The sequence below is a fragment of the Maylandia zebra genome, linkage group LG11 (assembly GCF_041146795.1).
Source record: "Maylandia zebra isolate NMK-2024a linkage group LG11, Mzebra_GT3a, whole genome shotgun sequence".
In the NCBI taxonomy this organism is placed as follows: domain Eukaryota; kingdom Metazoa; phylum Chordata; class Actinopteri; order Cichliformes; family Cichlidae; genus Maylandia; species Maylandia zebra.
Window position 1 is genome coordinate 7,575,125 of NC_135177.1, and position 13,993 is coordinate 7,589,117.

The 13,993-nt window shown below is 40.5% G+C and overlaps 1 protein-coding gene across 4 annotated transcripts in view; it reads right to left on the reverse strand.

Moving 5' to 3' along the window:
- Positions 1 to 13,993, reverse strand: part of vps13b (vacuolar protein sorting 13 homolog B) — a 299,476-nt gene that overhangs the window by 205,419 nt on the left and 80,064 nt on the right. For all 4 annotated transcript variants that reach the window (XM_004560029.5, XM_004560030.5, XM_004560031.5 and 1 more), the window contains 2 exons: positions 9,331 to 9,465; positions 8,355 to 8,534 (listed from right to left, as the gene is read on the reverse strand). In XM_004560029.5, the coding sequence (XP_004560086.3) occupies positions 8,355 to 8,534; positions 9,331 to 9,465 (315 nt within the window). The remainder of the gene's footprint in view (positions 1 to 8,354; positions 8,535 to 9,330; positions 9,466 to 13,993) is intronic.

The following is a 13,993-nucleotide window of genomic DNA, read 5'->3' on the forward strand; positions in this document are numbered from 1 at the left end:
CATCCCCTTCCCACGACCACCACGTGTTTTCTGATGGGCACTCAAGCGGCGAGACACATATTGGTTTGGCTACTGACACAGAACTCCAGCCAGCTCGCTTCAGTACTGCTCTGCTCTGCCTATTCAGCATCTGTCTGAACTCTGGTTAGCCTGTATATGACTTTAGGACTGGCAGAGTATGAATCAGTAACCAGCCTCTAATAATGTGAGGAGGTAGTGGTTGATCTCACTTGCTGGAACAGCAATAATGAGAGATGAAAGACAGAAGTATGGCTCACAGACAGACAGTGACACTGATAAACTGAGTGGCGTGATGAACAGGGAGCCACCGCAAATTGATGTTTGTCTCTGTCAGCAAAGAGAAAGAAATTCTCCATTATGGGGCATCTACTAAACTACAGCCTCTCACATCAGCACATGTGTATATTTTATCATGAAGCATCACAAGGTTTAAGCTTTAACATAAATTAAAAGATATCTTTGGCAGCTTTGGCAAGGATTATGCAACAAATTTTATGCACAGAAATGTATAAAGTAAATTGTAAATTGCTTGAAAGTTGAGGAAACCCTCTTAGTACCAGTATGATTAAAGCTAACTAATCCAAATGTGCATAACTGAAGACAGTGTTCAGGCCCTCCACAGTCCGTCTGGACATTATCCCCTCTAATTTGTGAGAATAAAACTTCAAGCCCCTGATTAAGTGATCCAGGGTAGCCAATTGTTGTGACTGTACTGTGTGATGTTTGATCTGACTGTGTGGAATGTGGCGACCTTTGATCCAGTGACAACATTCAATTAGATAAGGTTAAGTAAATTGACCTCCTCCATCCCAGCTACTCAATCCAGAGCTGGATAAAGTGTAAACAGCTTGTATGCAACACAATGAACCAGAGTTTACAGTGAGTGTGCCCTGTTAACGCGTTGTAGTGTTGTTCTGCCTTTATAAACAGCAAAACAAAACTCCTTCGCCTTTCCTGCAGTGATCACTGGAGAGTCTCTCCCTATCTGCCTCTAAGGAGCTTAACTTGGAATTACTTGTTGTAATAACTCAATAATAAGAAAGCGTGTGTCACTGACAGACCTTAAAAATAAATGTACCTTAGTGGTAAAATGAGTCAGGGAGCCCCGGGAATTACATTACACCCAGTAGCTGACAAGCTAAATCACCATGTTGCAGCTGTGGAGCAGAAAGCATCATCAGAAAAATGTGAGAAATTTAATTTCTTCATGTACTGACTTAACTTAATAGAACATAAAGCTCAGCACTAAATGCTTCTAAAAGTAGGCATTATCAAAATCCATGCAGTGTCACTGGAATGCTGTTCATGTGCTTTACAGAGGAGATTTACTTCCTTTTTTTTTTGCTATTTCAGTGTGGATCGCCAAAGTTCACCTAACAATCTGAATGAAGACATACAAAACGTAAAACGCTCACATCTATATTGTAAAACCTTTAGACATTTAAGATTTGTGACTTCAAGGAGGATCCACATTTATTATGTAGCCCCAAACACACAGGTAGTCACAAGGAAACACACCAAACATAAAGTTGAGTTCAAACTAGTACAGAAACATTACTACACTTTAGACTTCTGCCTTGTGCCCATGTTATTTCTAAGTGCTATAGACTTTTCATCTGGAAGTGACATTCACACTAATGTGATACGAGATCCTTTCACAGCCATTACAAGCAGTCATTACGCCTTTCCAGAGATCACGCTAATGAGACTGATTAGGTAATATTCTCTCCACTTTCACATGGTGAGAAAGGCTAATTGCTTATCTCCTTCCCTTTGACTCTACCTTACCTAGACAACAACCTTCAGAGGTAAAATAGCAGTGACCCACAATGACCTCTTTTCACACTTAGAGACTAAATCTTCTACAGCTTCAACCCCTTAACTAGGCAGAGAATAACTAACCATTATTATGACTGATTAATGTTATTTGTGTAACGGTAGCAGTGCTACATCTCATCTTTCCAAAATGTTATATTTCTCCTTTTATTCTATAATCTTTTATTTCAATTCTGTTACTTCACTGTTATTATAACAGAAGTTTCCTGAGTGTGTCATTTGCACTCATTTACTACGTGGTGTAAACACAATCCCATCTTCTGTTCATATTGAATCCTGAAGGGAAGATATAAAATACTCGCATTGGAGCTGTGATATCATTAGAGTGAGGACTAGCATCACTATCTTTAGCCTGAGTCACACTCCAACCCCACCCCATCTCTAGCCTTAGCCCTCATCTCTTTTTGCCCAATCTGTATGTTCGTCCCTCTGCCTCAGGCTTTAAGAACTGTGAGACTGGCCTAAATAGCCGAACACTTCACAGATGAACAGCTCCAGTAATGGGCTGTGATTGACCTCGACAGCCATCTCTGAGAGGATTCTCTGGGGTCTGATCTCCAGATTACCTGCCTTGCTACATACATACACAAAACATGATGAGAGTAGCTGCCTTGGTGATTAAGCACACTATTGTGGAAGTCACTGGGTGCTTAAACAAACAAACACTTGGGATAACGTGTTTTGGTCAAGTTTCATGCCCTTGATTCTAAAATTGAATGGCAAGACTCATTTTAATTTGCATGAGGCAAAGCCCAATGAGTAAGTCCTGTTAAATTCTCATACTCCTTAGAATTGTATGAATGCACACTCCCAGACATTATCTGAAGTAGCTACTTGTCTCTTCATTTATTCACAGTCATCTCTTGTGAAATTTTGATCAGGTCCCAACAGCTGAAGAGCTGGTCACTTCATTTATGACATTTCCCTGGTAAATTGCTTTCTGAGGTTTCTCCCAAGCATGTACAATAAATGTATTTTTAGTACCATTTTGTCTACTGTAGATCTATCAGCCAGAAAAAGTTCAGGCAGCAGCTTAAAGCCATCAAGTTTCTGCCTGAAACCAAGCCAGACTGTTGATTTAACACTCTATGGAGTGAGTGAACACATGCAAAGGAGGGGAAAAGAGCATGATAGATGGACATATGAAAGTACGGCAGTCCTTTGAAAGATTGTAATGGAGGAGGCTACCAAGGGAGATCCCACTTCAGTTCACACCCCATCTACAGTGTCAGTGCAACCCATTCAAAGGCTATCATTTCAGTAAAGAGGCAAACATAGCATGTGTAGCAATTTCTCTGCATTTGCACGTGCATGCACTGACCAGTGAGTATAATGGAATGCATTCATGTGCTCAAGTCGAACGGTCAGATCAAAGTCAGGTGGTGCTTCAGTGCCACCTGCTCTCATTAGTCTTTGGGTCTGCAGACTCGAGGTACTGTAGAACCCCACCTGTTTCTGACTGCTGTGGACAGGCCTCTCAGGACACTTACATAAATGGGCACAAATACACACCAACACTTATATATAGGTTTGCATGAAATGTCACTATAATGCATGCAACATATACGTAGTATCTGCTCTCCTATAATAAATATGTTTAGACTTAATTCAGAATAAACTCTGAAGCAGTTTCTTCCCCCCATTTGTCTAATTTTAAAGCAGTAATTGAGAAGAAAACTGCTTTAATAACTATTAGGGAACTAAGTGTGTTCAGTATTACAGCACTTTGGGAATTTGCACAGGATTAATTCCATGTAGCTTTCATTATTCCCTTCAATATGTTAAAATTGAGATTAAAGATCACTTTGTTCCTCTATTCTCCCTGCTCCCATGGTATGGTAAAGAGATCAAAACTGAAGGGCTTTATAGGGAACATCTTTAACATTTGCTCTGCTCTCAGTGTGCTTGATTAAATGTAACATTTTGAGATCCCAGAGTTCTGAGAAAAGCATAAATCATTGTCTCGCAGCTGCTGCCGTGCCTAGGGAAAACACATGCTATCCCTCACAGACTCACACTCTCCCTCTCTCTTCTACAATCATAAAACTCACTCGAGCCATTGGTCCCTCCCTCCTCTGCTGAAATCACAATGGTAAAGTGAGTGTGTGTTTGGGGTGGGGGACACCTGCAGGCTGCTGCTTGCCCCACAGTTGAGCATAAACCCCAGCTCCTCACACGCCCTCTAGCCCTTTACTCTTGCACACTAGCCCCATCCAAGGCCCCTTAGTCCTTCCCATCCATCAGTGATGACAGACCCAAGACTGAGCCAAAAGCACATAGTCAGCCAGCCAGCCAGCCACTGTCCAGGGATCAAAATGATCAAACTGTCTCTTGAGTACCAGTGATAATTTACACTCAAAGTAGCACTAGAGGTCACTGTGAATGACATGGCCAAGGATTTCTGGTCCCAGTCACTAAAGGCACTGCTCTACTCTTATTAAATTCAAAAATAATTTATAGATCTAATACCAGAGGCATCCATTCCAATGCATGCTGGTGAATGATGACATGTCCCTGGCTCTCAACTAGGCCCATGTGGAAGAAAAACCTATGCCCTTCTGATCCTGAACCTGGATTGCTGTCTGCTGTGACTTAAAAGCAGCTACCTCACTTGCAGACTTGCCCTGCAGACTTGCATGTTTCCATTGTTGATTTATTACAATAGTTTATCTTTTATTTATTTAATTAAAAAGTGGCGCTGATATATTTTATTATTCATGTCTCATAATGCTTTTAAAGTTTTGTTATTTCAGAAGAAAAGAGCATGAAAAGGATATTGTGGCTATCTGGGTCGACTAATCAACTTGGAGAAAGCCTGTGGGACCGTCATGTTGTAATCTAAAGGGTTAATGGCGAGAAATAAAATTACTCGACCCTTTTGGATCCATAAAAGAGGACACTTCAAAGCAGAGCTGCTTAGTTCTTCTGCGTAAAAACCCACGCCTTTAATTGTGTTTAATTTATTAGAATGTTCCAACCTCAGCTCTGTTAAATAAAAACACATTATTCCCGATCTGCAGGAGTTCTACAAGTGTACAGGGACTCCCTCCAACCGCCGACCATAGCCACCCAACCCACCCTCTTCATTTTCTAAGTAAATTGGAATTTTGTTTTAGTTCACTGGTAAACAATTAGACAGAAAACAGATGTCACTGGCCATATTTAAAAGCTACTCATCTCCTTAGATTAACTTTGTATAAAAGAGTTATAAGGAGTGAGAGAAAGAATGAGACAATTAAACGTGTCAAAGCTTTCATTAAAATACTGGACTACAAATAATTCAAATAAAACAATATATCAAAACAACCAATTTATCTTTACTTTAACACTGAAAATGAACATTTCCCAACATCCCCCCTGGAGATATGAGCCTTTCCGAGCCTTGAGAAATTAGAAGGTGCATGGCATTGAGGAAATGGCTTCTGGGATGAATTAAAGGATCTATAAGGAAAGTGCTGTTGATTTTCAGAGCCTGTCAAAAGCTCTAAGAAATGAGACAATGCAGAGATCACTCATACATAAAGGGGCAGAGGCAAAATACGAAAAAGCAAGACTTCTCTTGACTTATAATCAACTGCAGTCAATCAAATAAAGGTATATGAATGTATATATATTTAAACACTTCACTGACTACACACTGGTAGCTTAATGGCAATTACCCCCATTCCCCCCCTCCCCCGTTATGCTTTGAGAACTGGGCAGAAATCGCTCATAACTCTGCTGTGTTTTCCACTGCATCCTACTGTCAGGAGTCAGCTTTTCTCCCTACCCCGGTCGTATACTCAGTGTATAATGATCACACTTTAGGAATTTGGTAAATGGACTCAGCAGAACCACATGGGAAGAATAAAGTGTGTTTGATGCCAAGACCAAGTGCTCCAACAACTGAGGAATGTCATGATCACAAAATGTTGAACCTCTGAGCTAGCCCTGTGGGAGCAAAGTGTCCAGCCTATTTAGAGCAGTGCCACACCACCTTTCATCTCTTGCTGAATGAGGCGTTGCATCCATCATTCTATTAACATTGCTATAACAGGCTCCTAGTCACCCTCTGGATGACAGCAGGGACATGGGACATGTGGGCTAACCAAAGGCTTTGATGTAAGCCTGACCACCATACAAAACACAGAGCTTTAAGAGACACCCCAAAACCCTGTGTACACACACAAGTGTTATCCTCAGCAGCATGTTAGGAAAAATACAGAGAATGAGAAAAACGTTCCACGTGTGGTAAAGTTGTTACCTTACAGTCACACGCTGCTGACCCCCAGCTTTCACTACACATTTGATTATTAGATCAATTAGATGTCTAGGGCATTAATCGTTTCAATATTCCAAAAACAAAAGTGATTGATCTGAGACTGAAATGCACAAGGGGCGAAATACAGCTCTATCTTTGGTAGCACACACACACAATGTTTGTGATTCTCATTATCAAAGGGGTGAAAGCTATTTGCAAATATGGCACATATCACAGCTGATTTGTGGCTTTTCTCCGTCATTTAGACACATGTGAGTGACACATATTTATATAAGTAATATGAAGGTAAACATGCCCCAAGTCTGAATGGCAGCCAGTTAACTGACTGATGAATCCCACACTGTTAAATATCGTATGTCCGAAAAGAGACAATAGAGACGTTCAGACAGTGAGAGAGAAAAAAAAAAAAAAAAGAGCGATCTGAACTCAAAAGACAGGGGGGGGGAAAGAAGAGAGGCAGTGATGAGAAGTAACACAGACCTGCACTGCTCCACATCTGCTGGAGATATATTCAGTTCTTCTGGGAGTCAGCCCCCCCACCTCCTTTTACCTTCATCTCCTTTCGCTCTCCCACTCTCTTTGCTTCCTTTTGGTCTTCTGGTTTGTGTTCAGATCAGGTTTTAATATTCAAAAATATGTACTGCCTTTATGAGCCATGCTTTACTGAAATAATATGGTCTCTAAATCACAGTAATGGTTTGAGGCCGTGGACTAAACAGAGTTTACCAGAGCTCCTAAAAGTATCTATCTACTACATGTCTGAGTGATCATGTACGTAATCGATGGAAGAACATCTCGTCGGAAACACTGATTTTAAAAATCTGCCTTTCTGTCACTGTAACATTCAGGAAATGTATTCAATGACTGTCCTCACATTTATCAAACCATTACCTCTCTAAGAAATGTCAGCCTGCCTTTTATTTGCAATTTACAGCAGTGTCCTGGCACTTGGTTTACTAGAAATGGGACAGTAAATGATAGAGTGAAATTTAAAGAGCAATACAGTGCCTGGTTAGGGATGACCTCCAAAATCTACTGTCTCTAAACAATAGTTTTCTTCTTACTTTCCTGCACCCTTAGGTACAACTGCATCTTCTTCTCACAGTTTAAACTACCTGAGGAGAGCTCTATACACACCTCAGAGCTGACATGTTTAAGGCCTGAGCCCTGATATGATTCAGGAGTTGGCGGTTTGCACAAATCAAGGCTACACAATGAATCTCTGTAGTCCGGTATTAAAAGGAATGTACAACTGTGACTCTGAAGACAACTCTGAAAACAAATGGAGCTGTATTGTTTTACCTTGTCACCCCAGGCTTCTCCTGTATCTGATCTTGGGATCTGATCTTGGGAGAGGGTTGCAGGAAAACAGCCCAGAATGTACTTTAAGGCCCCTACTGTGGGCTTTTAGAAACTTGGGAGTGGCTAAAGGCCATGACATAGTAGAGACTGTCCCATACTTCGAGAGGTATCAGTTTTTCTCGGGAAGAACGTTTTTTTTAAGTTGACGGTATGAAGAATATTAATAACACACTAATATCCGTGGTCATATCTATTTCTAGAAGCTCATACAGAAAAATGAGGGCATCCTTGGCGACATGTACAGATGTGATGATTAATATCCTACTTACTAAATCAAGCACTGCAGCACTTTAAATTTTGGAATTGGTTTGCATTTTTAGCTCTTTGGAAAGGCTACTGAATAATCCCACTCCCTCTCTCAAAAGGCACATGCATGCACCCACACACCCTCACAATGACACAGGAAACATAATCTGTGGTCTAGGGATGCAATCAAAACTGCAACCTGACATCAGAGCAGCCGTCAACAGCAATCCTCAAGTGGTTAGCTGTTGTTAGCCAGCTCAGCCCAGTGCTGACAGAGACTAACTGCTGTTTAGAGAAATCACACTGCCTGAAAAGAGATGCAGGGCTGCCAACCCTGCTTCAAGGAAAGCAGAGTGGGAAACACTTATCGGCTTTACTAAACAAATAACTGAAAGGGGGCACTACATGACATTATGAGAGGAAGGAAAATATGACAACCTAAACAAATGGAGACTCCTGAATTAGATCACCAATAGTGCAGATATAATCAGTGCCTGTAACAAACCCAAACACCAAAACCACAACCAGAAAATGAACTAAAACCTGATTTATAAATGAAGGGTGGGGAGGGGTGGAGAGGAGCGGGGAGGAGAAAAGAGGGTAATCCATACATTTAAAACACTTATACCTGAGTTCCTGCAATCATCTCCTTGCTGAGGGACCTGAATAGAAAATGCCAGCAGGTCAGGGGCCAGCAAAGATTCAGGCTTGCGAATCTCATTAAGCCAGCGGCTCATATGTAGTTCTTTAGTGTCAGATGGACCCTGAATCAGAGGAACCAGCTTCTCCTTCACTCCCTCTCCTGAACCTGAAAGACAAGAGTAATAGTTTGTAATATTTTACAAACTCTCCACTTCTCCAAATCAAGCTATAATGACTCCCATAAATTGGAAAGCATTTCTGAAATAGGAATGACCAAATGTACACATAAAATAAAACATTTGTAAATGTTTCATGTATTAAAAACAGCCCTTTATTTGAACTTCCTTGTGATTCACCTTGAAGTAACTGCAACAGCACTATTTGGTTGCTATACAGAAGGCAAAAGGCCTAATAACGAATTATGAATTATTATTATTATGACCACTCCTATGCACCAGTAAAGCCATGTTTTGTTAATTTTTCACTTTAGTTGAAGAGCTCATAGTCCAAAAGAACAACTTTGCCCTCCATTGTCATTTTCACTCCTTATGTGCACATATTTTTGTGACTCTACAATAAATGGTCATTTTAAAATAAGGGCATTAACTGCACATGGTTTGCTTGTATTTCTATATTGACAGCTGCAATAGATCTACTAATCTGACCCACATCATGTGCAGCTTGACCTTGTGAACTCTGTGCTATGACACTAGCTCCAATAACATCCTTGCCATCAAAGACATGGCCACAGCCCAATGACAGCGCCCCAGGAGAAAACAGCAACTGAATCACATAGCTGGATAGAAATCAACATAAAGACTGAGCAGGAAAACGAGAGGGAGCAAGACAGAGTAGAGTGTGTAAAAGCATAAGTTAAAGAAAGTAAAAGAAGAGTCTAGTCTGTCTCACTCTTTCCCTCCTACACAGGCAGTAAAGTTTTAACAGGGCACAGCTGCACACACCTGGGGTCCTGGCGCACACTTTTACAGCTCCCACGGTTCCTGAGGCACATTTCACCGTCGCACGGCTGCAGAACTTCAGCTCCAGGTTTTGGACCGAGCCTTCGAGAGTCGGTGACGGGCCTGGATATTTCACACCTAATAAAAAAAGTGAAAAAAAGTGAAAATGAACTGCAGTCCGGCAGATTTAAGCACCGCTTCTGTGACTTAGTTAAACACCTGATTGGCCTTTAATTGTTCTTGACCAGCTAGTTGCTCTTAAACAAAGAAATCAAGAAAAGGTGTCCTCTGTTTTCAACAGTATTACTGATAGCGCATGTCTTTGACATATAATCTGAATTAAAATACATTTGCATATTAAGGTCAGCTATAAACCACGACAAACGACACTGGGCAATTTTTCTAAAATACATGATGCACCTTCTCAGTTTTAAAGTTTACGCCAGTCCATACTTAAAGTTATTATTTTCTTTAATGTTATATCTTCTTCTGAGTACAAGCGGACAGGGTCTGAAAATTTATAGAGGTTATCTTTGTTTATTATTGCAATTTTTGTTTCCTGTGAAAACTTTTAGATCATTTTGGATACAAGACAGTCTGAAATCACACCCACACTGCTACGCCTAAAAATCATGATAAAAAGAGATCTAATTAACTTGTTGTGAGTAATCGTTTATTTCCAAAACAATATTCCATGTAGTCACGCTTGTATTCAGCTTAGTGTCAAGTACAGCTCACTTCACACCAGCATTACATCACAGGAGCCTCAAGTGTTCCTCACTCTATGATTACTTCTCTTAATGGCAGCCTAGTGTGGAAGAACCTCCTGTCTTCCATCTTTCCAAAATGAAACTGTTTGCAATGTGACAAGGAATTACATATTCTCTATTATATGTCAGTGTTATTTCTATGGTGAGAGGCTATTTCAAACACATAACAGGAGAAGCAGGGAGACGTAGCTGGATGACTAAAAGATACTGTGGAGTTAAGGAAGTTATGTGCCAAACCGCCTGTTGAGAGAGGAGAGGAGGATCCATTCATCACATGCTACATTCTTCCAGTAAGCTGGAACTGTCCAAGGGAATCACATTTAATTCTTGCATCACCTGTTCCAATAAGGCTTTCCTTCTCAAATAATCCTCTCATACAGCGATTGTGCTTTATTTCCTACAAGTGTCCACAGCACTTTTTCAGTCGAGTTTACAACTTACTGGGGCTTTTTCTGTCGTGTGTTGGCCAAGGGACGGCAAAGTCACTGAGCAAACGGCAAAAAAGGTTCAATATCAACATAAATAAACTCAAGTTTAGCATACAAAACACTTTCTACTGCAAATCTCACACACACACACACACACACACACACGTACATACAAGTGCTTCATTCTATGCAAAAGCACTTTTAACTTAATATTCACTCACACCAATGGATGCTTGAAGGGCAACTCGAGGTTTGGTAACTTGCCTCCACTGAATCATCCCTTTGCAAATATGCAAACTTATGTCTAGATTTGGTCACTTACTCAGCCCAGGATGAATACAACCTTAGATAAGTGTAGGACGAGCTCTACTTCCTGAGCCACTCTACTAGTTTTATCCTCTCAAACTCTTTTGTATACACACAGATATTATATAACAAATTTCCTTCTTACACAGGTGATTGAAAAATCTAAACACTGTATAACCAGTGCTAAATTGGATGGGCTTTACACCAACATAGCACACAGTATTTTTCTGATCAACTAAAAATTCAAATGTAGTTTCACCGTAAATCAGCAGTGTGAAGTAGGGCATGTTTGAGTAGTCACACACATAGCACACTTAACCGGGGAATTATTGAAAATTGCTAAAAAACTCTAACCACTGACTTCCCTCCTCTCTCTCTCTCAGACAAATTGCCCATCAACCTCTTCACCTGCTGTCTAAGAGGCCCTCCGTGAGACCAGATGGAAGATGGTTATGTTAATAACCCTCCTTCTGTCTCTCTGTCTCCCACTTAATATATCTGCAGGTCAAACAGAGCAGTGCTGTACAACCACTCTGTGCATTTAGCTGCCTTATTCTGTTTAGGCTGAGGCTGTAATACTGGCAACCAGTAATATATATCTTTGTCTTGGAGCCACTTTCTATTTACACTGCAGTACAGTGTATATAGTTCTTTTAAGTAGATGGTAATGCCCAATGTAAACCTTGTAAAATAAAACAACACCACTCTCAAAATCTTCAGCATGCTCTATTGCAAACTAATGGCATCCAAATGATGAGCGTGATTTTGCTCTTTATACGGTTTCTTTCCCACTCCTAATTTTAACCTAAGAATCAGCAGAGCTGCAGAGTCGGCACCTTAATTATCAACCAAACACTAATCAGTGAGTCTGTGCTCCACACAACCAAGGGGGTGTCCCAAGTACACAATTTCAGTAATCTTATCTTCTATCTTTCTATATGTTTTTTTAAACCAGGGAAGCAACTTTGGTCTTCAAAGAATGTATGTGAAAATTCCCATAGATTTATGTTCATATGGATACGCGTGTATATACATGAAACACTGATTTCTAGATTAGTTCATGTGGCCAAGGACCAGAGGGAATGACTAAAAGTGATATATGTACTACATAAAGTTAGGTTCACTTCTCCCACTAGAAACAATATAGTATAGTATAATATGTATTTGTCATAAAAACATTGCCCAAGACATTTGGCTTTATCACTGAGTGTATCTGAGTAAACCTAAAAACACATGACCCATCTACCCTGAAAGAGTAGCCTATTCATGGAGAATGAATAACCAGACTCAGTGACCATTTGGCCTTTTTCAACACAGCACTAAAAGAAAAATGACATCAACAATGATGAGTTGCCCCGACTGTTCCCCAGAGCTTGGACAAGACGAAGATGTTAAAAGTGCAAGCCAATCTGTAATATGACAGGGGCCTTTTCTTCTACTCTGTGTTCTCTTTGATAAATGGCACTAGAGGTATCACTATAACATATCCCCTTGCCCACATAGATGTCCTAAGGGCACTGTGCACCTGCTGGGTTGGTGGTTGTTGCATGGGGGAGCTCTAAGCAATGTTTTGTCCAGCTGTTAGGACTATAAAATGTGGGGTACACAGAAAGAGTAAAAACACAAGGGTAGGTAGTTTGTTGGCTTAAACAGCAGTATCCCGTGTGATTCATGTGTGTATGTTGGGTTAGAGTGTGTATAGAGTGTGTCAGTGTGACTGACTGAGTGAGTGAATGTGTGTGGTACTGTTACTCGTCAAGCAAAGGCAGGTGCAAGAAGTACATAAACACACAGCTAGGGGCCAGAGAGTATGGCACTCCATCAAACACTAAGGGCGCAACTGTGGGCAGCTGGATTTGCCATAGAAAACACCAATGAGAAAGTGCGGAGAAGATGAAGGGAAGGGGGCCTGAAAGTCAATAAAGAGGGGTAGAAAGAGCTGATGCAAAAAAGCAGAATGCACACACTAACACATGCACCGTATGGGAGGTGGAGGGTACTTTCTTTACTTTCTGCATACCTCAATAGTTGGCGTGTCCATGGTTCAGTATATATGTGCAGCACATCTGCAGGCTTGAAAGCCATGCTTTACACATTCCAACATGTCCTGCTCTCACAGCTTTGGGGAAGGCTATGGGAAAGTTGTCTGCCTACAATGGTGGACCAGGCAATATTCTACCTCAAGATGCGAACCATTTCTTTTAGTCTATATTCACAAAACCCAGAAATAGTTTTACTTTCATTTATGATGCTATATAAAAAAAGGTTTATTTTTCCTGTTCTTCAAATACTACACCATATAACAAGTCTGAAAAAAATCCCAAGACAGACAAAAAAAGAGATAACGATACAAAATACAGTAAAAACCAAGCTATAGGACTTGTGCTAGAACAACTATTAAAAGCTGTGTTTTGATTACCCTCCCTCTTTGCAGCTACATACTCCATGCATTAATGACCAGCTTTATGTGTGATGGAAACAAGTTAAAAAAAGGATGTAAATTATCTCAAAACCATAAAGGGCAGGTGAAAAGACAAAGACAGACAAAGAAGGGGAAAGAACCTAAAGTATTAAAACCTCCAAGGTTGGCAACGGGCCCACAGCAGCTAGGGGGCTGACAGAAAAAGAGGTAGACATAGACAAGTTGGGTAGCCTGAAAGCAGCCAGCTGAGCCATTAAGTGCTGATGCAGAAACAATAACTGTCTCTCCTAAGTCAGGAGGGAAGCAGTAGAAGCAGTAAGTAGGAGCAGGTCTGCTGGCATCTTGCCCAGAACTGACACACAGCAAAAATGCAGACACATGCTGAGAGAGTGGGACAGGAAAACAGACAAGGTGAACCAGTAGTGGTTTGTTATGCAGTTAAAACTAAAAGGAGAGCAGCTTTGTTACTCAAACAAAGGTCTGCATTAGAGAAAGAAAAACATCGAGTTACTACGATAACAAGAACTGATTTTTATGATAGTAAAAATGACATTGAGGTACTTTTGGGGGATGCATTAAAAGTTCATTATGGTTCCATCAGAGAATCTTTCTTATGAAATTGCGTTGATATGACACGTGTTGTGATTTAACACAACATAAATAAAAATAAACTGAGCTGAGCTAAATCATAATTGATATTTGAAGGGATTGCAGTTAGAAAAAAAAATATCACAACTACT